The 25,281-nt window shown below is 42.8% G+C and overlaps 1 protein-coding gene across 2 annotated transcripts in view; it reads right to left on the minus strand.

Moving 5' to 3' along the window:
* peli1b (pellino E3 ubiquitin protein ligase 1b) overlaps window positions 1–25,281 on the minus strand; it is a 45,680-nt gene that overhangs the window by 14,775 nt on the left and 5,624 nt on the right. For both annotated transcript variants that reach the window (XM_085981593.1, XM_085981592.1), the window contains exons 2-4: window positions 10,177–10,343; window positions 6,684–6,813; window positions 3,170–3,271 (exon numbers count right to left, since the gene is read on the minus strand). In XM_085981593.1, the coding sequence (XP_085837719.1) occupies window positions 3,170–3,271; window positions 6,684–6,813; window positions 10,177–10,253 (309 nt within the window). In that variant the 5' untranslated portion in view covers window positions 10,254–10,343. The remainder of the gene's footprint in view (window positions 1–3,169; window positions 3,272–6,683; window positions 6,814–10,176; window positions 10,344–25,281) is intronic.

Raw genomic sequence — 25,281 nt, forward strand, 5'->3', positions numbered from 1 at the left:
CATTTCCGCTACCTCCAAAGTGATCCCACCACCAAACGCATCTTCCCCTCCCCTCCCCTTTCAGCATTCCGTAGGGACCGCTCCCTCCGAGACACCCTAGTCCACTCCTCTATCGCCCCCAACAGCCCTTCCCCTTCGCCTGTCACTTTCCCGTGCAAGCGCAGGAGATGCAACACCTGCCCCTATACCTCCCCCCTTCCCACTGTCCAGGGCCCCAAACATCCCTTCCAGGTGAAACAGCGATTTACTTGTACTTCTTGCTATCTAGTATACTGTATTCGCTGCTCACGATGCGGTCTCCTCTACATTGGGGAAACCAAACGCAGATTGGGTGACCGCTTTGCGGAACACCTCCGTTCAGTCCGTAAGGGTGACCCCGAGCTTCCGGTCGCCTGTCATTTTAATTCACCGCTCCATTCCTACTCGGACCTCACTGTCCTTGGCCTCTTGCATTGTTCCACGGAAGCTCAACGTAAACTCGAGGAACAGCACCTCATCTTCCGATTCGGCACTTGGCAGCTTTCCGGACTCAATATCAAGTTCAACAATTTCAGATCATAACCTCGGCCCCTATTACTTTTTTACTTATATTTTTTTCCACCCCTTTGTTTTGGGTCCTCCTTTCCACCCCCCCCCCCCCCCCCCCCTCAAACCTGGCAGCTGTCTCTTATCCTGCCAGTACACTGCACACCTAATCTCAGCTGTCTTTTGTCTCCACTGGCCTATTACCATCTCGTCTGGTTTTGAATACCTTTTAATGTCTCTTTTACTTCTTTTGTTCGATCGCAGCCCTGCCTTCGATCTATTTTTTTATTTCCTTTCCAGTTTTGAAAAGGGTTCCGACCCGAAATGTCAACTCAAATTTCTCTCCACGGATGTTGCCTGACCTGCTGAGTTTTTCCAGCATTTTCTGTTGTTATTTCGGATTTCCAGCATCTGCAGTATTTTGCTATCGAACTTGATCTGGATAATGTTCAGGTTATACAACTTTCTGGAATCTTTCATAGACTCATCCCTGGAAGTGCAACTTGCTGTCCTTCAACTGCATGATTTCCAACCATAGACAAGTGTGCTTTGGAACTATATTCTCTTTGACCTTGAACTCTTGTATGTCAAAATCAAACTGGACCGGATTTCACTGGTAGTATGCAAGGAAACAAACAACATTCTTCCGAGATTGTTTTCATGCAGCATAATGTTACAATTTGGCCCACTCGTTGATCCCTGGGATGAGAGGGTTGTCCTATGAGGAGAGATTTGAGTAGATTGGGCCTATACTCTCTGGAGTTTAGAAGAATGAGAGGTGATCTCATTGAAACATAAAAGATTCTGAGGGAGTTTGACAGGGTAGATACCGAGAGGTGTTTTCCTTGGCTGGAGAGTCTGGAACAGGGGGGCATAGTCTCAGGATAAGTGGTTGACCATTTAAGATTGAGATGAGAAGGAATTTCTTCACTCAGAGGGTTGTGAATCTTTGGAATTCTTTACCCCAAACAGTTGTCAGTTGTTGAGTATGCTCAAGGCTGAGTGATAGATTTTTGGACTCTAGGGGAATCACGGGATATGGAGATCAGGCAGGAAGGTGGAGTTGCGGTCGAAGATCAGGTACATAAAAAATAGGAGCAGCAGTAGGCCATATGGCCCCTCGAGCCTGCTCCGCAATTCATATGTTCTTATGTTCTTTCTATTTGTGCTCACAGCAACAATGCAGCCGATAGTGAATCTTATACACCGTGCATGCAGTGAATAATTAATAATTATCTTTTCAAGTTATTAATTGAAAAATGTATTAGATGTCCATTTTACTCAACATCCCTATAGATGTGAAAACAAAATGCTGACAGACCACATATTTCAGGCTAAAATACAAATCACATCTATTGTAAGATAAATTTATATAGATGTAAAATAAATTAGCAGGTAGAAGAGCAACTTCACCAGTAATTTCAACAATGAACACCATTTTGAAATTATTGAGTCCTTTTTCAGATTCCTTCAACCAAGTCTTATGATGCTACATGGAGCATACCATTGCCCCCCTCAGAGTTCCATCTCATCAGTGGCGTGGACAACCGTGAACTAAAGATATGCCAAAAAGCTGTAGCAGATAATCTAGTTTTGATAGCGTCCAATGCCTCCGATCAAAAGCAGGCCTTTCACAATAGGCAAGCATCTTTGATGAAACTTAAACTTCTCAACTTCCTGGTAACCAATACTTGCTATTCCTATCACCTGGGTGCATGGGGGGTGGGGGGCAGAGAAACAACCACCTTCATTATCTGAGGAGTTGCTTATTACATCTAGCATGCCACACCCCTTAAAAATGTCAAGAGACCAGAGAGAAGTTCTGTGCCATGAACATGTAGTGCCTTTAATCAAAATTGTGTATTGGTCTACCTACGGGCTCTTAAGATTTCCTTTGTCCTTTTCATCTCAACAGCAGCTAGGCCTTCCATATTAAAAGTTTCAGTCTAGTGAATTCATATGAAAAGATAGAATAGATATATTTTAAAACACGATTCAGGACTGAGCCAGTATGTCACACATAATAACTCCTTTTTGCTATCTCCAACCTTTGAGAGTTTGGAACTGGTCACTTATTGCATATGTTGGAAGACAATTCAAGTAGCACTGTTGGGTATCGGATGTTATAAAGAGCTAATGGCAGGACATGCAACTTTTAAAACTTTATTGATGACAAAAAAACCTACAAAATTGGATTTTGACTAAAGCTAAAAATAAACATATGCAAAGACTTTAATCTTAATAGCAAATGATTTGATGCCTATGTTGCAGTGCAGTAAGTGATTTTAAATTGCAAATTCTTTAAATAACCTTGTTAAATATCAAGAGAAAGTTGTCCAATAAATAAGTTAAAAACCCTACTGGTGAGCAACCGCAGAAATGCTGCTGTTGCCATAAGGATGAATTGGGTGACAGTCCAGAATTAAGTCCGATATACAGTGTGAGCTGGAAGAGAGAGATCATTTGGTTTATGTTGCTAGTGTGATGATTAAGTGCCCATAAGTGTGCTGGGACTTTATTTATTTGGATTATACTTATTTATGGGGTTGAAGAAAGAACACTCATGTTCAAAGTCACATTCAAATGTCTGTGCAGTTTTATATAAATAAAACATTAAAGCTTTTTATAAAGAAACACAGGTTACCTGAAACATATCTGTATTGTTGTCATGTGTATATTCTACCACCACTGTCTGAGCACGGGACAGTGTATATGAAATACTGTGTTGGTCCTTGTTGCTTATTGCCTATTTAAAAAAAAATAAAGATAAAGATAAAGAATAAATTCAATGAAAGGAAGATTAGGAAACTAAAAACACTTCCAGCAAAGAGATCCACTTTTGTGCAACCTTTAAAGAGAGCTCAGACGTTGCGAATGCTTACAATACCAATCCAATCCTGTTAAACTGGTAAAACTCCCCCATGCAGACCCAAGATCACCACCACTACTGCGTCAGTTTTAGCATCTCCCTCCACGCCGATTATATTGAACTCGGGTCCATTGGGGAAATGGATGGGGACTGCAATATAATCACCCATCAGCTTCAAGTCAGTCAACAGCTGCCAAATGTCATAGCACAAGTCATCAGCCTGTTCCGCAATCTTACATGCTCATTCCTTACATTTGAAGCAAATTTCTGAAAATGTTAATGAAGGCTCTCATGTTTTTTTGGAGTGGGGGGGGGGGGGGGGGGGGAGGAGAGAGGAGGGGAAAACCAGAAGCAGGAACACCCTGGTGTCAATAGACCTGAAGTGGGCCTTAATGATTGGACTCCAGTGGCTCTGGATGGTCTTGAACCCTGTGTGAAAGTGGTTTAGCCTTTCATGGAAGGACCAGAGTTTCCAATGCTATTTAAGAACAGCTCTAGCAACTCGTTCCTTTCCCAATTTGGGCTTCAGGCATTGCTGTTATGCACAGAACTGAGACACTAAGGAAATAATTGTATCTAGTCAATAAGCATCAATCGCCGATTTAATCAAAGGAGGGCATCACAGCCAATCTTGAACCTGTCCTCATCGGACATACTCACCAGCCGGGGTCACTGGATGGTTTCCCCTCCTCAGCCCAGGGATACTGAAGCTAATTGTAGGTTCCCTCCACAACCTTGGCATGTGCCAGGGACCCTGGTGATATGTAATGCTCAATAGCACAAAAAATTAACATTTACCCACTGAACCAACATGGACTCCCTAGCATCGTCAATGCTTACGTTGGATGGGGACAGGGGGAGAAAATATGAGATTTAATCCATCGGTTTACTGCATTAGTTTTCACTCTCTCCAGAAAAACAATGCTATTGCAGGAAAAGCTGAAAGGTTTGTGTAGTGTCTTTAAAAAGCACATCTCTCCTTTCCTTGGAAAACCACCCACATTTAATTTATGTGGCATCATCATGTAGAGTGAGGAACATGCCAAAAGAAAAGTCAGCTCTTTTTTACTTTCAAGTCAGCATTACGACTTAAACTGGGAAAAGAATCACTCTGATCACTGAATTGTAATAAGTGACAGATGTTCTTCTGTAAGCATGCATTCAAACCAAATTTAAAAACGAAGACAAATAAAATCAAATTTACAATGCATTTTCTGAGCTAGTGTGCAAATTGAGAAGCAAAAAAAGGGTTACTATATGTTTCTCACAGTAATGTATAACTGTGGGCAGCTGCTGTCTAACAACGCCCGCCCTCTCCCCCAACCCACTGAATTCCTTTGTGTACTTTCCTTCTCCCATTTGGATCGTCCTATTTTGAATGTCATTTTTTCCCGGCCCTGATCCTTTTGCTCTACCAGAGTAATTACACCCCAGAAGTTTTGCCCTAGGCCTAGAAATTGCTACAAATGTTCTACCATTGAAAGTGATGTACACGAGAACACGACAAGTGTAGTATTTGAATGGATATGAAATAAGACTTGAATGCTGTACAGAAATCAGTTTTTCTTCCTTCCATAATGTATTAGTGACTTCAGTGAAGTTCCATTGTTGCTGGCCTCACTCCACAATATAAATGGAGTGATTTGGCAACAGCAGGAACTGATTCAATTCTATAATACAGAAGGGGCATTGCAGTGATCCTATCCCTGAAAAGCAGGACAAATCTAACCCGGCCAATTACTGGCCTATCAACCTCTTCACAATCACCAGTAGAGTGATGGAAGAAGTCATAAACATTGCTATCACGCGACACCTTTTAACCAATGTTCAGTTTAGGTTCCGCCAGAGCCATTTGTCTCTCTATCTAGACACAGCTTTGAGCCATAACAGGCAGCAAGAGCTCAATGCCAGAAGGAAGCGGAGAATAGCTGACTTCAATGTCAAGGCTGCATGTGACTGAACAGGTCACCGAGTCCTATCAAAAGTGAGGTCAATGTATAAACACTCCAGTGGCTACAGTCATACTCAGGAAGACAGTTGTAGTAGTTATACCCAACCAATCATCACAGCCTCCAGACACTTCTACCAGTGTGTGTGATCGCAAGGTCCTCGGTCCAACTATCAAAGGTCTTCCCTCTATCATAAGGTCAGGAGTGGTGATAATCACAAAATAATTACCACTCTAAGGCACACCACAGTGGCAGTGCGGCCCTCATCACCAAATTATAACTAGGTCTCTTCCCCTCTTCTCTCCCTTCAAGCACCTCACCGTATTCCACCCCTCTTGCCTCTCCTTTAAAAGTTTCAACCTCCCCCAGTCCCATCCAGGTTCTCAGTGATACCCTCCTTCCTTTTCTCCCTCAACCTCTGCACTAAATAACTGCTTGCTGATTTCAATCTCCATCTCAACCCACTTTGTCCACCTTCTTTGATTTCACCAGCCTCCTGTCCTCCTTGAACCTCTTGTTCCCTCAACCATGCCATCTTATGGGCAGCCTCTCTACTCCCATGGTGTCGATCACAGACAAGACCATCTCCAACCACTTACTTGAAGCCCTCTTTACCCACATCCCCCCAACTTCCTGCCAACCTCACTTTCTTCTGCATCCAAGCCTGAAAATGCCCCCCTTCCCCTGCCCAATTCACTTACAATTGCATTTACAAGCTGCCAACTTCCTAACCTTTGTCCTTCCATTCACCATGATACTTCAAAGCGGTCAATCTGCTCCATCACACACTCACCTTCACCTAGGTACCCTTGTCCACAAGTAAAATCGTTGCTCTCCATTTCTGGATGTTCCCCTTGCTTCGTTCCCTCAAGTCCATGAGGCACAGACTTGAACGCATCCGACACACAACTGGCTTAGCCATCCATCGCCAGACGTGGCTGGATCACATCAAGCGCTACACTCTTGTGCCAACACTACACTCTAATCCAGAATCATCCTGGAATTCAAATAACACCCAGCTTCTTTTCTCCACTACAAGTTGTTTCCTTAAACCCCCTCTCCTCTGCCCTCACCTCCAAGTGTGAAGACCTCATGGAATTCTTTATTACAGAGCTGGAGACCATCTGATCAGCTGTGTCTCCCACATCCCCCCCTTCTCTTGCTCACTAAACCAAACTCTGACAAAAAACAAAGCAACCAAACCCACAAAGAGGTAACATTTTTGTTTGGTCCACTTTGTCTCTAGTGCATACAGCCTTTTAAAATAACTCATGTTCCAATTTAAGGGTTCAGGATATACAAGGTGTATTAACTGGAAATTGCTGGCTTCAAAAACATACCTTCTCTGCCTGAGGTGTACAGGTGACATGCACTGTGCTAGGTTTCACACCATTCGGCTTTGGTCTTTTAAATAAAGCAAATCTGCTTTTTCTTCGTCCTCGGTCTCCATTTGGCAGAGATCCATTGTACCTTATGGGACAGAAGAAATTCAATACTGAAAATAAACTACAAATATTATAATTAAATATTTAGAATTCTAAATAAGTCCTAAACTCTGGTTACTTTAAATAATTAAACTCGCTACGGCTTTCAGAGCGAGTTTCGTTAGGTATATTAACTCTCTGAATGCCAAAACTTGATGATACAGGATGCTTTTGTTTCATATGATGATTAGACCAAATTTCTAAATGAAAGCTGTTACAAGTTCTACCAGCAATGTAGTGCATGAACACAGTCGAGCAGTGCATCTATTACCATGATCACCAACATACAAGTTATTTATCTGAAAATACTATCGAGGCATTCTGTCTCAAGAGCAAAGGTCATAAGTCAAGCCAAACCACATCCCTTACATGACTCCCAAGAATCAGAACAGATCACCTCACAGCACTTTTGGATGACTAATGTACAGTCAACAGCAGACATGCAGTTTTTTTTCCACCATCAACTGCACTCACATCAATAAGCAATGGCATTGCAAGTCCACAAAAGTATGGATTTAGAACTCAGTCATGCTGCCCCTCTGGCGCTCCCTCAGTGCTGGCTTCTCCAGTAGCCCCGATTTTAATCGCTCAACCATTGGCGGCCATGCCTTCAGCAGCCAAGGACCCAAGCTCTGGAATTCCCTCCCTAAACCTCTCTGCCTCTCTACCTCACTTTCCTCCTTTAAGACACTCCTTAAAACCTACCTTTTTGACCAAGCTTTTGGCCATCTGCCCATATATCTCCTTATGTGGCTCGGTGTCAAATTTTGTTTCATAACAGTCCTGTGAAACACCTTGGGACATTTTACTATGTTAATGCGCTATATAAATACAAGTTGTTGTTGTTGTTGTAAAAGTATTTTTGGATGAGTGAAAAGAGTGGGACAGGTAGGAAAAACGACTTACTAGTCACCATTTTCCAGATGGGTGTGAAACCAGGACATCGACTCTCTGCGATCTCACTTGATTTGCATAGCATTAGATAGGAGTGCTACCCTACCCAGGGATTCTCCAGTCTTTAGTTACAAAAATGTCTTAAAGCACAAGGAGATCCCTGTCCCATTACTCATACAGTAACAGGCGGCTATAGGAAAAAGTTTTTATTTTTTTTTAAAAACAAAAATGACTGCTTACATTGCAAAATTATAGTTTTAGCTACACACTGCCACCTTCTGAAGTCAAGGAAAATCACAGGACAGCATGATAAATACCAGCAAGTCCAAATTCCTGTACGTACTTATTTACCTAGAGCAGTGAAAGCATACTCTGGATCATAGAAAGCAAATGCTTATCTGCAGCAGTGGTCATGCCCATTCTACTGACCATCCAGAACTAAGGTGGTGGACTGGCAAACCCATGGCAGGTCTCCACCAATGTCACCAACATCAATTGCTAGATGTGATTTGGGGGGGGGGGGGGGGGGGGGGGTGTACCTAGTCTCCACTAATTGCTACCCTATAGTGAAACATGCAACTGAGATGCAAAAATCATGGATGCAATCACATGTTCTAATGCATATTAGTGCTCCAATCACACATTGTAGACTTGTAAACCCCCACTGAGATGTTTCAAACTACACAACATATGACACTCAAGTGCTAAATCCTTTAGTTACTGTTTAGGGTATGTTGGTATGAATTTGCTGACGTCGTAGCCATAATATCTTCCAACAAAACTTCTCGTACATTGAGACAGAGTCATAGAGGCATCAGCAATCAGAAGGAACAATGCCAAACCAGGATAATAACCTTACCACCACAAAGCATGGAACTCCCTTGGTGGATCAGCTCATTAAATGCAGTAATTATTAGCCATACAGATCAGGCAATTGCCCATTATGATCCCTCATTTGTACAGAGTTAATCTCAGTCAAGGTGGTTGTAGGGGGTTCTATAATTGACTGGTATTCCTGGGAAGGGAAGGCAGTATCAGGCTGGGTTCCTCCTTCTGGCCATCATCCAGGCTCTGCTGAAAGTACATGTATGTAGATATGGGCAAGCAACAAAGATTTAGCTTGGGATAGATGTGGGCTTTGAAGTTTGACAAAAGACTTGAATAAGTGTTTCAACATTCACAGAGTGCGGTACAGAGGGGACAACACGACAAATTTAGTCTTGGTGATGGATAAGAAGTGGGATTTGATGCTCAATGTAGGACTATACAGAGGACAGAAAGGTTGTACACTATCGTGTTCAGCTAGAACCAACAGCTGGGGTGAATGGAACTAGGGTTAGAGTGCACTTTTTCTGGTGGTAGCTGCACAGAACAGCTTGCTGGGATTAAGCTGAATAAAATTCTGGTTCATCGATGACGTTATATTGGACAAACAGCTGAACAGCACGGTAACGTTAATGGAGTAGAAGGTGATGGAGGAGAAATAGGTGTCAGCATACATATAGGTGCTTGTGGATAATATTGCTAAGTGGGAATAGAGTGCGCCAAGAATGGGACCTTGGGGCAAGCCAGCAATGTTCCCTTTAAGCAGCGCTCAAGGTCCCACGCAGCCAGCTCACCGGCTTTTACATGGTAAAACCACACGTGCAAAATTCTGAATGGGTCCCACAGCCAGTTATAGTGGCCGCTTGTCCCAAAACATTTACAGGGAAAATTGCATGCCAATATAAGAGATGGCAATCATAAGAAGGCGCCACCTCCCCTCCTTTAAGGGCCTTCTTAAGACCCACCTCTTCGACCAAGCTTTTGGTCATCAAAAAGGGGGATGGGCAAAGGGAGGGAGAGGAGGACGAGGGTGAAGATGAAAAACAGGTCGAAATGGGAGTTGGATGTTGAGGGGCACACCATCACCACAGATATTTGGATGTGCAAAACCATTCTGTTTAGTCGGTTATTAAACAGACTTCCACTGATGAAGCAGTGCATACTTTTGAAGAGGAAGACAAACCCTAAGCCAAATCTTAAACGTCATCATTTGGATAACAGGAAAAGAATAATGCTACAAACATGCTGAGCTTCTCCAAAAGAAAAGAAAGGAGAACAGATTATCTAAAACTACCAACAATCTGCATTTCTATAGCACTTTTAACATAGAAAAATGTCCCATGCTTTACAGAGGTGTAATTTTAAAAATGGACGTCAGACCAAAGGAGGAGATACCAGCAAGGGTCATGAAAACCTTGGTCAAAGAGGTGAATTTTAAGCACGGTCTTAAAAGACTTCTTTTTAGGTGGTTGTTCTATTTCTATCTAAATAACAGTTTAAAACGCAGAGCAAAAGGGTATGGTTCAGTGTTTTGGGGAAGAAACTCTAACCAGTAGTTTCTATTACCATCCCACCCACCGCTGCCACCCACCCCCCCCCCCCCCCGCAAAACACACGCACAAATGCTTACCCCAACACAATGATTTCTCCATATTTAATGGGTGCTTTGGTGGATGAAGAAAGATTTTCTTGATCAGGAGAAAACATGAGCTGGGCTAGGTGGTTTAGCACACTTTGTACTTTTCTTCAGCGTCTGCAATCTTTACACAGCTTTTTCATTATTTGTTTTCAAAGTTTCTGTAAAAAATATACAATACAGCATAGTTTACTACAATTCAGACCATGATTTTATAACAGTTTGTACTGTGTAATAGTAGATCATTTCTAAGAGATAATAACTAGTTTTGAAATTTCATAAATACTCGGTGTACATTGAAATTTGGGTCGGCCCCCGTGGAATTCCGATCCTGGGCCTCCTCCAACTGCCGGCGCGCAGTGCTTGCGTATACCAGGAGCGCAGTTAGTTCGACACGTTCCCCTGTGATCACATGGGCCACAGGGAGCCAATCGGAGCAGGGAATGCTCCATTCATAAGATTGACAGGAAGAGCTGTCAAAACTTATAAATACTATGGACACAAAACAGCACTAAATCTTCAAATAAATTAAAAAAAACACAGCACATTTTTTAAATAAACTATAAATTACAGGAAATAACTATTTTAAACAATCATTTAAATTTTTGAAAAAAATAATTTTATTTTCTAACGGGGCTAAAAATAAACTTACCTTGCTTTAAAGTATTTAAAAATAATAAACCTGTGGAAAAAATGTTTTAATTTTAATTAATTCACCACTTACCTTGTAAAAAGCAGGCCTTACGCCTGCTTTTTACATGTCTAACTTCTGGAGACTTACCCTCCCGGGAAAACCAGCAAAAATAAACTAATTTCGATGCACACGCGCAGCCTCTCCTGCGCACGCGTTCCGCCTCTTAACCCTTCCTTTCAGGGGATCGGAAGTGCTGGTTTCCCCCGCATGCGCAGTGCATGCAGGAAACTGGCACTTACATTGGGCTTACGGGTGAGTACCCCGTGTGTACTCACCCGTGGAGACCCAAATTTCTGGGCCATTTTTTTTAATTTTTTTTATTCATTGATGGGATGTGGGTGTCGCTGGCTAGGCCTGCATTTAGTGCCCATCCCTAATTGCCCTTGAGAAGATGGTGGTGAGCCGCCTTCTTGAACCGCTGCAGTCCATATGGTGTAGGTACACCCACAATGCTGTTAGGAAGGGAGTTCCAGGATTTTGGCCCAGCGACAGTGAAGGATCGGCGATACAGGTCCAAGTCAGGATGGTGTGTGGCTTGGAAGGGAACTTGTAGGTGGTGATGTTCCCATGCGTCTGCTGCCCTTGTCCTTCTAAGTGGTAGAGGTCGCGGGTTTGGAAGGTGCTGTTGAAGGAGCTTTGGCGAGTTGCTGCAGTGCATCTTGTAGATGGTACACACTGCAGCCACAGTGCGCCGGTGGTGGAGGGAGTGAATGTTGAAGGTGGTGGATGGGGTGCCAATCAAGCGGGCTGCTTTATCCTGAATGGTGTCGAGCTTCTTGAGTGTTGTTGGAGCTGCACTCATCCAGGAAAGTGGAGAGTATTCCATCACACTCCTGACTTGTGCCTTGTAGATGGTGGAAAGGCTTTGGGGAGTCAGGAGGTGAGACACTCGCCGCAGAATTCCCAGCCTCTGGCCTGCTCTTGTAGCCACAGTATTTATATGGCTGGTCCAGTTCAGTTTCTGATCAATGGTAACCCCCAGGATGTTGATAGTGGGGGATTCAGCGATGGTAATGCCATTGAATGTCAAGGGGAGATGGTTAGAGTCTCGCTTGTTGGAGATGGTCATTGCCTGGCACTTGTGTGGTGCGAATGTTACTTGCTACTTGTCAGCCCAAGTCTGAATGTTGTCCAGGTCTTGCTGCATATGGACACGGACTGCGTCAGTATCTGACGAGTCTCGAATGGTGCTGAACAGTGTGCAATCATCAGCGAACATCCCCACTTCTGACCTTATGATGGAGGGAAGGTCATTGATGAAACAGCTGAAGATGGTTCGGCCTAGGACACTGCCCTGAGGAACTCCTGCAGTGATGTCATGTGATTGAGATGAATGACCTCCAACAACCACAGCCAACTTCCTTTGTGCTAGGTATGATTCCAACCAATGGAGAGTTTTCCCCTTGATTCCCATTGACTGATGCACGGTGGCATAGTGGTTAGTACTGTTGCCTCACAGCGCCAGGGACCCGGGTTCGAATCCAGCCTCGGGCGACTGTCTGTGTGGAGTTTGCACATTCTCCCCGTGTTTGCGTGGGTTTCCTCCGGGTGCTCCGGTTTCCTCCCACAGTCCAAAGATGTGCGGGTTAGGTTGATTGGCTATGATAAATTGACCCTTAGTGTTAGGGGGATTAAATACGTGGGGTTACGGGGATAGGGTGGGATATGTGTTGGTGTAGGGGTTACGGGGATCGGGTGGGATATGTGTCGGTGCAAGCTCGATGGGCCGAAATGGCCTCTATCTGCACTGTGGGGTTTCTGTGATTTCTGTGACTTCAGTTTTGCTAGGGCTCCTTGATGCCACACTCGATCAAATGCTGCCTTGATGTCAAGGGCAGTCACTCTCACCTCACCTCTGGAATTCAGTTCTTTTGTCCATGTTTTGGACCAAGGCTGTAATGAGGTCAGGAGCTGAGTGGCCCTGGCGGAACCCAAACTGGGCGTCAGTTAGCAGGTTATTGCTGAGTAAGTGCCGCTTGATAGCACTGTCGACAACACCTTCCATCACTTTGCTGATGACTGAGAGTAGACTGATGGGACGGTAATTGGCCGGGTTGGATTTGTCCTGCTTTTTGTAGACAGGACATACTTGGGCAATTTTCCACATTGCCAGGTAGATGCCAGTGTTGTAGCTGTACTGGAACAGCTTGGCTAGGGGCGCAGCTAGTTCTGGAGCACAAGTCTTCAGTACTATTTCCGGAATGTTGTCAGGGCCCATAGCCTTTGCAGTATCCAGTGTCTTCAGCCGTTTCTTGACATCACGTGGAGTGAATTGAATGGGCTGAAGACTGGCATCTGTGATGCTGGGGGCCTGAGGGGGGAGGCCGAGATGGATCATCCACTCGGCACTTCTGGCTGAAGATAGTTGCAAATGCTTCACCCTTGTCTTTTGCACTCACGTGCTGGGCTCCACCATCATTGAGGATGGGGATATTTTTGGAGCCTCCTCCTCCTGTTAACTGTTTAATTGTCCACCACCACTCACGACTGGATGCGGCAGGACTGCAGAGCTTTGATTTGATCCGATGGTTGTGAGATCGCTTAGCTCTGTCTATCGCATGTTGCTTCCGTTGTTTGGCATGCAAGTAGTCCTGTGTTGTAGCCTCACCAGGTTGACACCTCATTTTTCGGTATGCCTGGTGCTGTTCCCAGCATGCTCTCCTGCACTCTTCGTTAAACCAGGGTTGATCTCCCGGCTTGATGGTAATGGTAGAGTGAGGGATATGCTGGGCCATGAGGTTACAGATTGTGGTTGAATACAATTCTGCTGCTGCTGATGGCCCACAGCGCCTCATGGATGCCCAGTTTTGAGTTGCCAGATCTGTTCGAAATCTGTCCCATTTAGCACGGTGGTAGTGCCACACAACACGGTGGAGGGTATCCTCAACATGAAGACGGGACTTCGTCTCCACAAGGACTGTGCGGTGGTCACTTCCATCAATGCTGTCATGGACAGATGCATCTGCAACAGGTAGATTGGTGAGGACGAGATCAAGTAGGTTTTTCCCTCTTGTTGGTTCCCTCACCACCTGTCGCAGACCCAGTCTGGCAGCTATGTCCTTTAGGACTCAGCCAGCTCGGTCAGTTGTGGTGCTACCGAGCCACTCTTGGTGATGGACATTGAAGTCCCCCACCCAGAGGACATTTTGTGCCCTTGCTACTCTCAGTGCTTCTTCCAATTGGTGTTCAACATGAAGGAGTACTGATTCATCAGCTGAGGGAGGGCGGTAGGTGGTAATTAGCAGGAGGTTTCCTTGCCCATGTTTGACTTGATGCCATGAGACCTCATGGGGTCCTGAGTTACTATTATAAGCAGAGATGATACCTCAAAACCCAGGGCAAATTTAGAAGGAAATCCAATTGGAGGAAAGTTTCCTGTAGCAATTGAGAAGGTCCACCAAATCGAATTATCTTGGATTACAAATACACATTTCTTATTTTACACATTATATGAATCCCATGTTTAATGAGAGTCAACTGAATGATAGAGCTGGATTCACTTTTACCAGAAGAGCAATTTTCTGGTACAATTATTATATCCAAAAATTCCCCTTACCTACATAATTCATTTACATTTATTTTCCCAAATTCTGAAGAACCTCCTTTTACAAAGACAATAATGAAATGTGGGTATTAAGTACAGGTGCCTTATAGTACATAGTTTGAAATACAAAGTATAACCTAGGGACATAAAGTATTACATTTGTACAAGTGCACTGTAACACATTTTAATTTGACCATTAGTTAAGAAAATGACTACACATTTACGGTAGCATCTCAGTCCTTAATTTGTGTTTACGTGCTCTCGACGTATTTCCAGTGCAACTTCAAAATACAAAAAGTTCTAGTATGCAATATAAAGCTATTAAATATGTTTCCCAGGGAACACTGCCAAGGGGTTGTAACTGTGCTCTCTGGTCAAGTATGTAGCTAGCAAGATCTTTAAAACATTCAAAATGGACATCCATGCCCATCATTAAAAGTTTTTTAAAAAAGCATTATTTCCTTCTTCCTCCCCTCTCAGCTTATATAATGTTTTATTGTAAAGTTTTAAAACCAATACAAAATTCAGAAAGATAGCTTCATATTTGGCTCCTCAGAAATTACTATTAAATTTTCTATCAACTTAGTTTCACTAAAACCCTTTCTTACTAATCCAGAAGTTGCCACCAGTCTAAATTTATAACACATGTACACAGTCTAGGAACTGTGGAAATATTTTTCATATTTCCACATTAGCAATGCCATAATTTTTCAGTTTCAGAGGCTGAACTATTTTCCTTCTAGTCCCAGAGGACCATCAATTACCTCGAGGCCCTGGGAGCTTTAACAGACAACACTGCCATTGCCCCAAATGCAGAGTAAACATGGATTTTTAGCTTCCAGTCTAGAAAAATATATTGAAATTAAGTGGAACTGTACAGAAATAAACCCCTCACTTACCACAGTACAAGGCTTTTATGCAACAGCAACTTTGCCAGTAAGCACATTGACACCAAAGGGCTACAGATTTAACACACAAAGGCAGTAACACGATTACACAATACACGATTGTGATACTTTTAATTTGGTCATCTCAAATTGCTTCCACTACCACCAGCTGCTGTAGTCTACTCCAGCACAACTCAAAATGGTCTGGAATTTGGAACTGGAGTCTATAAATTATAGTGCTGGGTATTTTTTTCAGTTTCATGCTATACATAAAAAATAAAACAATTCACATGCCAGTGAAATCCAGATCACCATTTGGCATAAATAACAACAGAAAATGCTGGAAATACTCAGCAGGTCAGGCAGCATCTGTGGAGAGAGAAACAGAGTTAACGCTTCAGGTCAATGACCTATTGTCAGAACTCAGCAGGCCAGGCAGCATCTGTGGAGAGAGAAACAGAGTTAACGTTTCCGGTCAATGACCTATTGTCAGAACTCAGCAGGCCAGGCAGCATCTGTGGAGAGAGAAACAGAGTTAACGTTTCCGGTCAATGACCTATTGTCAGAACTCAGCAGGCCAGGCAGCATCTGTGGGGAAAGAAACAGGGTTAACGTTTCAGGTCAATGACCTATTGTCAGAACTCAGCAGGCCAGGCAGCATCTGTGGAGAGAGAAACAGGGTTAACGTTTCAGGTCAATGACCTATTGTCAGAACTCAGCAGGCCAGGCAGCATCTGTGGAGAGAGAAACAGGGTTAACGTTTCAGGTCGATGACCTTTCGTCAGAACCGGAAAAAGTTAGCGATGTAACAGATTGTAAGCAAGGGGGAGGGATGGAAAGAACAAAAGGAAAAGTCTGTGATAGGATGGAAGGCAGGAGAGATTAAAAGACAAAAGGTATGATGGTGCAAGGCAAAAAGTGATGGTAATGAGATACGTTAAGAAACAAAAGATGAGTCTAGATGAGATGTAAATGGGAATGACAGAAACATCAAGAGCTGCCATGTGAAAAAAATAGGGGCAGAGATTATGGTCTGAAATTGTTGAACTCGATGTTGAGTCCAGAAAGCTGTAAAGTGCCTAAGTGAAAGATGAGCTGCTGTTCCTCGAGCTTACGTTGAGCTTCATTGGAACAGTGCAAGAGACCGAGGACGGAGAGGTCAGAGTGGGAGTGGAGCGGAGAATTAAAGTGACAGGCGAATGGAAGCTTGGGGTCATGCTCACGGACTGAACGGAAGTGTTCCGCAAAACAGTCACCCAATCTGCATTTGGTCTCCCCAATGTAGAGGAGACTGCATTGTGAGCAGGGAATACAGTATATTAAATTGCAAGTACCATTTGGCACTTGCCCCTGTACCAGCTCTCAAAAAGCTAACCACTTAGTCTCCGTATCCTTTTAAATTTTTGCTTTTCTTCTGTATTCAGTTCGATAGCCTTTTGTAATATTAGCCCTAGATTTGTCATATGCCACCTGGGATCATATTTTAATTTCTCTGCTCATCCAATGAACTACAACTTTTGCTGCACCAACTTTACATCTTGTGGGAATTTGCCTAGTCTGTACCCAAATAATCTTGCATTTGAAAGTTTCCCATTTTTGTTGCAGTCTTATCTACCAAATTTTCTTTTCAGTTTATCTCGGCTAGCTCCCTTTTTATCTTATCAGAACCGGAGACCACCCTCTCCAGTGCTCCCAGGATACCTCTCCTCCTGAGGCCAATACCACACCATACTACTCAGGTATTCAGCATTTGGCATTATTGTTATTTATAAATTTTAATACATTAAAAGACCCCAGCTTTGCATTTGAGTTTTAGATTCACTAATCCTGGAGATGCGAGTCAAAATGTACAGTTCCCCCATTAGATTTCCCATCAGTCCCTTGTATCATCAAGGGCACCCAAGTTTTAGAGAGCTCCAATTAGAAATGCTAGCCCTTATTTTCCAATCCATCACACCAGATGGCACACTAGCAAATTAAGAAGCTTCTAAGTGGATAACAGCTCCTGTGATTCTTATCCAGGAAGTTTTTTCAGCATAATTCAGGTAAACAAAAAAAAAAAGCCAGTGGATCTCTGGGTCAGAAATGAAGTTTTTCAGCAAGTCAAATTCTCAAGACGTTTCAGGTCTGGGACCCTTCATCAGAACTGGAAAAAGCTGGAGATGTAACAGATATTAAGCAGGTGCAGAGACATGGGGAGGGGGGGGGGGTGGTTAGGAAACGTTAACTCTGTTTCTCTCTCCACGGATGCTGCCTGGCCTGCTGAGTATTTCCAGCATTTTCTGTTGTTATTTCAGATTTCCAGCATCCGCAGTATTTTGCTATTATAGGAGAATTAGTAAGATTGGCCAAGTGTGATTATAAAGCAGAAATTCAATCAACCCATCCAGATGACTTCGAATGGAAAATGAAGCAAGCAGTTCATATCCATCAAACCAATGACGACATTACAATCTCTAGAGACACACAAATGAAGGGTGTGTTTGGGCAGGGGCTAGGTGGAGGACTAGTTTAGTACTGGGAAAATTATATGGATAATATATGTTACGCTAAAACTTTTTTAAAAATCTGAATAGCCGAAATGAGGAGGTGGTTTCTAAAGTCCAGTACCTTATAAAGAAGGATCACAGGGATGCCAGTAAAATGGGGTCTCTGGTAAGCACCTGGTTGACTCAAGATCAGAGAGGGGAGGGGGGGGGGTTTAAAAAAAAATGGAAAGAAAGCCAAAAGGTTATTGGACAGAGCAAATATGTCATGCATGCCAGGAACAGGATCCACAAGCAAGATACATAGCAGGTTTGAGGTCCTGAGGATGACTGGTTTAATTATATTGTTTATACATTTGATGGCTGTGGGTTACAATGACCAAAATTATTAGTCCAAATGCTAAAGTGACAGTGCAGGTTGACTGAAGCATAAGCCAGCATCCATTAAAGTAATACAGGACATGGAATTATGTGGAAACACCTTCTTTAAAATGGAGGGATGTATATTCCCAGTAAAGAGATGGGTTTGCCCAACCAATTGTCAAAAAGGAAATGCTAAATGACTATTTGCTCACAATAAAAGGATGAGCAGGCCTACAAATAGCAAAAACACTCAGCTTATGTGAGGGCACAAAAATATGGAGCGATACAAGTACCTGCCATAATGTTATTGGAAAGCTGCTTGTATTTAAATAGGTATGTGCTTTAAAACATTAGATTATTAAAAATCTCAAGGGGAGTCTTACTATTGTGAATTGAGGTTTGATTACATAGAATACATATCAAAAGTCTACACTGGCTCCAAGTACATCAATAGGTGAAGACAGCACCTGTTGGATATTTTAAAACAATACCAGATAACTGTCTAGACTGATCCAAACCCATTCATAGTAGTTTAACAAACAAACATTCAATTGGTAATTGGAGAACTGAAGAGGATATATAAAATGTAAAACATTTGGCACAGGATTAAACTTGCTCAGTAACTCTCAATTATGAAACACAGGATGCTCATTTAGAAATGAACAAATTTCCTTGTATCCCACTGTGTGGATAAGGCAACGCTGGATGCAAAAACAGAAGACAAACCATGTCCTAAAGTATGTCCCCATTTTGCTTCGTGAGGAGACTATGATCCAATTTGCCAGTCTGTTCATTCCTGTACATAAAAGCCAAATATCAAACTACCCCCAAAAACAAACAGATGTTTGTTAGTTATTATACAGGTTCAGCTCATGAGTGTGGAATGGGAGTGCTCTTGTCAGACAGCATGCATTACACCATATGCCTAAACTAAAAATGGAAATCTTGAGGCCTCAGTTTGTAAAGACACATGTAACTATACAAACCAGAAGATTGGAGGGTTTGAATCCCAGTCAATGCTGAATTAACTGATCTCAGTCCAGGTTGCAGTAGGAGTACTGTTATTGACTTCAGCATTCCTCTGTGATTGAGGAGGGAGCAGGGAAAGAAAGAGGGAAAAACAATTCCTGCTCCAAACCAGCTGGAAAAGTACATGTGGACATTGCCAACACGCAGTGTCTAGGCTCGCATGAAGAATGGCCACTTGGATGAGGTACTAGAGGGCAAATGTCAAGAAATAGTTCAGCCACAAGTCAACATTTTCGAAGGGAGAGAGAAGGAAAGGGGAGAATATTAGATAGGTTTCGTCAAGAGGCATAGGAAGTGTTTGCACATCAAGCTGTCATTTCTGCATTGCAGACTTAATGGCAGTATTCATTGTTAATCAACACACAAAGTCCACTTTGAAGTTTAATTTCAATAACCAGCCTAGAATGTACATTTTAAGAAAACAAACACAACATTGGAAAATGTTGAGGCTGTATTCCTCCCCCGAGGTTGATCACTAAATTCACAGCAACTTTACCACTAGCTAATTTTGCATGGTCAGTTTTACTCAGAATAATTCCTGATGAACTACACATACTTGATTTACAAAATGCTCCTTTCAAAAACTTGAACTGTTATATGGACAAATGAGGGCAAGACTATTCTGAAATTTTCCTCCAATTGTTAAAAGCTTTGATACTGAACACCAATACAGAAACATAGAAGATAGGAGCAGGAGTAGGCCATTCGGCCCCTTGAGCCTGTTCCGCTATTTAATGAAATCATGGCTGATCATCCAAATTCAGTACCCTGTCCCTGCTTTCTCCCCATATCCCTTTAGCCGTAAGAAATATATCTAACTCCTTCTCGAATATATTTAATGAATTGGCCTCAACTGCCTTCTGTGGTAGAGAATTCCACATGTTCACCACTCTCTGGGTGAAGAAATTCCTCCTCATCTCAGTCCTAAATGGCTTACCCCTTATCCTTAGCCATCAGGAACATCCTTCCTGCATCTAGTCTGTCTAGTCCTGTTAGAATTTTATGTTTCAATGAGGTCCCCTCTCTTTCTTCTAAACTCCAGTGAATATAAGCCCAATCGACCCAATCTCTCTTCATACATCATTCCTGCCATCCCAGGTATCAGTATGGTGAATCTTCGCTGCACTCCCTCCATGGCAAGAACATCCTTCCTCAGATAAGGCGACCAAAACTGCTCACAATACTCAAGGTGTGATCTCACCAAGGCCCTGTACAACTGCAGCAAGACATCCTTGTTCCTGTACTCGAATCCTCTCGCTATGAAGGCCAACATACCATTTGCCTTCTTAACCACCTGCTGCACCTGCATGCTTACCTTCAGCGACTGGTGCACAAGGACACCCAGGTCTCATTGCACTCCCCCTTCTCCCAATCTATTGCCGTTCAGATAATAATCTGTCTTCCTGTTTTTGCCACCAAAGTGGATAACCTCGCATTTATCCACATTATACTGCATCTGCCATGCATCTGCCCAATCACCCAACCTGTCCAAATCATACTGGAGTTTCTCTGCATTCTCCTCACAGCACACACGCCCACCCAGCTTTGTGTCGTCTGCAAACTTGGAGATATTACATCTAGTTCCCTCGTCTAGATCATCATTTATATATATTGTGACTAGCTGGGGTCCTAGCACCGATCCCTGCGGTACCCCACTGGTCACTGCCTGCTTGGAAAAAGACCCGTTTATTCCAACTCTTTGTTTCCTGTCTGCCAACCAGTTCTCTATCCAAGTCAGTACCTTACCCCCAATCCCATGTGCCTTAACTTTGCACGCTAATAGAGTCATAGAGTTTTACAGCACAGAAAGAGGCCCTTCGGCCCATCGTGTCCGCGCCGCCCATCCATCCCTGTCCTGTCTAATCCCATTTTCCAGCATTTGGTCCATAGCCTTGTATGCAATGGCATTTCAAGTGCTCATCCAAATGCTTCTTGAATGTTGTGAGGGTTCCTGCCTCTACCACCCTTTCAGGCAGTGAGTTCCACATTCCAACCACCCTCTGGGTGAAAAAGTTCCTCCTCAAATCCCCTCTAAATCTCCTGCCCCTTACCCTGAATCTATGCCCCCTTGTTATTGACCCCCCTACTAAGGGGAAAAGTTCCTCTTTATCTACCCTATCTATGCCCCTCATCATTTTGTACACCTCAATCAGGTCCCCCCTCAGCCTTCTTTGCTCCAAGGAAAACAACCCCAGCCTGTTTAGTCTTTCTTCATAGCTGAGGCGCTCCATCCCAGGTAACATCCTGGTGAATCTTCTCTGCACCCTCTCCAAAGCAAATCACATCCTTCCTATAGTGAGGCGACCAGAACTGCACACAGTACTCCAGCTGTGGCCTCACCATCTCTTATGTGGGACCTTATTGAAAGCCTTCTGAAAGTCAAAATACACCACATCCACTGATTCTCCCTTATCTATTCTACCAGTTACATCCTCAAAAAATTCTAGTAGATTAGCCAAGCATGATTTACCTTTTGTAAATCCATGTTGGCTTTGTCCGATCCTGTCACTGTTTTCCAAGTGCTCTGCTATTACATCTTTTATAATGGACTCTAGCATTTTCCCCACTACCGATGTCAGGCTTACCGGTCTATAATTCCCTGTTTTCTCTCTACCACCTTTTTTAAATGGTGGGGTTACATTAGCTACCCTCCAATCCATGGGAACTGTTCCAGAGTCTATAGAATTTTGGAAGATGACCAGCAATGCATCTACTATTTCAAGGGCCACTTCCTTAAGTACCCTCAGATGTAGATTATCAGGCCCTGGGGATTTATCGGCCTTCAATCCCGTCAATTTCCCAAACATCATTTCTCTACCAATACTGATTTCATTCAATTCCTCCCTCTCATTAAACCCTATGTTCCCCGACATCTCTGGGAGGTTATTTGTGTTCTCCTTTGTGAAGACAGAACCAAAGTATGTATTTAATTGGTCTGCCATTTCTTTGTTCCCCATTATAAATTCCCCTTTATATTAAGAAACTACATGCTTGACACTGCACCAAATTATTTAATACTGTGCTGCAGAATACAAATCAACACCAAGTCAAAACAGTAGGTGACACACAAATTATCATCCCACTCCCAAAGACAAAACTCACATGTGTCACTTTTGGTTTATTCTGTGGGCATATTCAAAAATGCAAAAGTTACATATACACATAAGGTACAAGACTGAGACTGCCTACATGATTAAACATTTGACAAGTAGGAAACAATTATAACCCAACCTTTAAAAAAATTACGTATTTCTACAGAGTGTTTTATAACCAAAAGGACAATCATTTGTGATTTCACACCAAGACAAAGTAATCCACTTACCATGCTAGGCTAATCACTTTTACATTGATGCAAATTGGTTTCGAGTTTGCATTAACGCAACAGCAATAGTGTAACTCAACCGAACACACTAAAGGCAAGAGGTACGTGATCAACTTCAGGGGGTAATCTCACGCCACTGGAGGTTGGGTTGGGAACTTTTAAAATTTCATTTTGAATGTTTTTAATGTCAGGAAAGACCCCACACGCTTTCTGCTCTAACATTAAAATTTAGCAGAATGCAATGTAATTCAAGGCTGCCAATTGCCCATCATATTCTACATGTACTGGTTGGAGATTGGCACCTGTAGTATAACACACCTGAAGTATGTTAAGCACTATTTTAGTAATGAAATTTCACAATGCGTTACCTTGTTTTAGATATATTGTGAATTGTATGTTTCAATGAGAGATTGGGAAATGTTGGTGTTCAGGGGGACCTGGGTGTCCTTGTACACGAATCACTGAAAGTTAACATGCAGGTAAAGCAGGCAATTAGGAAAGCAAATGGTATGTTGGCCTTTATTATAAGAGGATTTGAGTAAAGAGTAACGACGTCTTGCTGCAATTATATAGGGCCCTGGTGAGACCACACTTGGAGTATCGTGTACCATTTTGGTCTCCTTACCTAAGGAAGCATATGTTTGCCATAGAGGGAGTGCAACGAAGGTTCACCAGACTGATTCTGGGATGGGGGATTTTCCTATGAGGAGAGATTGCGTAGACTAGGCCTACATTCTCTGGAGTTTAGAAGAATGTGAGGTGATCTCATTGAAACATACAAAATGCTTACAAGGCTTGACAGGGTAGATGCAGGGAGGATGTTTCCCTTGGCTGGGGAGTCTAGAACCAGGGGTCACAGCCTCAGAATAAAGGGTCGGCCATTTAGGACTGAGAGGACGAGAAATTTCTTCACTCAGAGGGTGGTGAATCTTTGGAATACGCTACTGCAGAGGGCTGTGGAGGCTCAGTCGTTGAGTATATTTAAGAGAGAGATCGATAGATTTTTTGGATATTAAGGGAATCAAGGGATATGGGGGATAGTGCAGGAAACTGGAGTTGAGGTAGAAGATCAGCTATGATCTTATTGAATAGTGGAGCAGGCTCGATGGGCCGAATGGCCTACTCCTGCTCCTATTTCTTATGCTATGTTACCTGTAAATTAAAACAGAGCTAGTCGGGGCTAGAAAACCATCCCTGAACAGTAAAAAATGGAACTAGAAATTGTTTGTTGTTTTGTATTTCTGCTTCACCCAACAGACTGTTGCTTAAACAATTAGGGCTATAACAACTGCCATGATCAAAACATCAAAAGCAATGGAACCTTAATGAAAAAGAAGCAATCAACTGTCAACATTTCATTTGGTGTTAATGGATCACAGGATAGAGAAGGGAAAGAGCAGATAAATAATTGGAAACAAAGCTCATTAGTGTCCCTGGGAGTCTCAGTTTAGGAAAGGTGTGGCAGATGCAGGAATTGGGCTGTGGGTCTGACGTGTGCATTTCTGTTGTAGTTGTCGCATATCCTTCTCATACAAAGGGTGTACTAATCCAACATGGCTTTGGATTTGAAGTGATATGTACGAGGTGAATTTATAATTTGGATCTACTCAAATTCAATCCATGAGCACAGCATTCTTTAACATTAAATTACAAATTCCCAGAAAGCAAAATCAGCTGCTTCTGAATATTAACTCTAGCACTAGCATAATTTTGCAAACTGATGCTTTTCCCATTAGGACGAGGCTTTGTAAGTAATTAGTGCTGTGGATATTGATTAAATGTAGAAATTTTTGTTAGATGCAAATTAAATGCACTCCAAGCAGTCTAGTTCAAATCCAAATCTCGGACACACCAGAATCGCATTTCAGATATACACCAAAAAAAAAGATAAGATTTGGAGGACAATGAAAATCACAGGAGGGAGTAAAAATGACAAAAATCCATGAATCTCACGATAAAGGCACAGACTCAGTAATTCAGTGAATGTGGTGCCTTCTTCCTTTTTCCACCATTTTTCTCCCCTTCCTCTCCCTCCCCTAAATGGTCATTTAAAAAAAAACATGAACTGCAACATAGTCGAATGTCATCCTATCTTCAGATAATGTGTGCGTGTTATCTATTTCCTGCAGAGGTCAATGAATTCCAAACAGGGGCAGAAACTCCAGCTAATTTTCTTTCTCCTTAATGCAGAGGTAGTAAGGCCCACAGTAGCATATCTACTTTCCCAGCTGAAGAGAGCTCACTCAGCACAGGAAAATTGAATTTGGGACCTTCCCAGGCTCTATAGCTCAGCTACTCGCTGCCTTAATCAGCTAAGTCACTGGGGAAACCACATGCTGACCATTTTTGATTAATATCCAAATACAAGATAGATCTACTTTTCCCAAAGGAATACACAGTGCTTGCCAGAATGCTGGTGCCGGTCGTTCGCAAATTACTTTGATCCCGGTTTTTGTTCGACATTTCCACTTTCTGGGAAGTGCAGAAGTAAATCACACCAGTAGGTTCACTGCTCAAAATAGCTGATAATTTAAGCTGTTATTTAGGAGGCTCTGATTAGTCAATGGGCAAATGACCTACTTGCTGTGGTGTGAAGGTACTGATGATAAACATTCCAAATTGCACCTGTCCCAGTAGTAAAGACATTATAAAATTGTCCTTAGCAGGAATATGGAACAGCAGAGGGGAGCGAGAAGAAAGGTATCCTGCTCCCATTTGCTATGCAGTAATGTCTGCTGGAAAGTGCAAGCATGGATGCCGAGAAGACAGGGTCA

This window comes from Somniosus microcephalus, chromosome 3, assembly GCF_052327205.1.
Source record: "Somniosus microcephalus isolate GS21.2 chromosome 3, FLI_Smic_1.0, whole genome shotgun sequence".
Classification (NCBI taxonomy): Eukaryota; Metazoa; Chordata; class Chondrichthyes; order Squaliformes; family Somniosidae; genus Somniosus; species Somniosus microcephalus.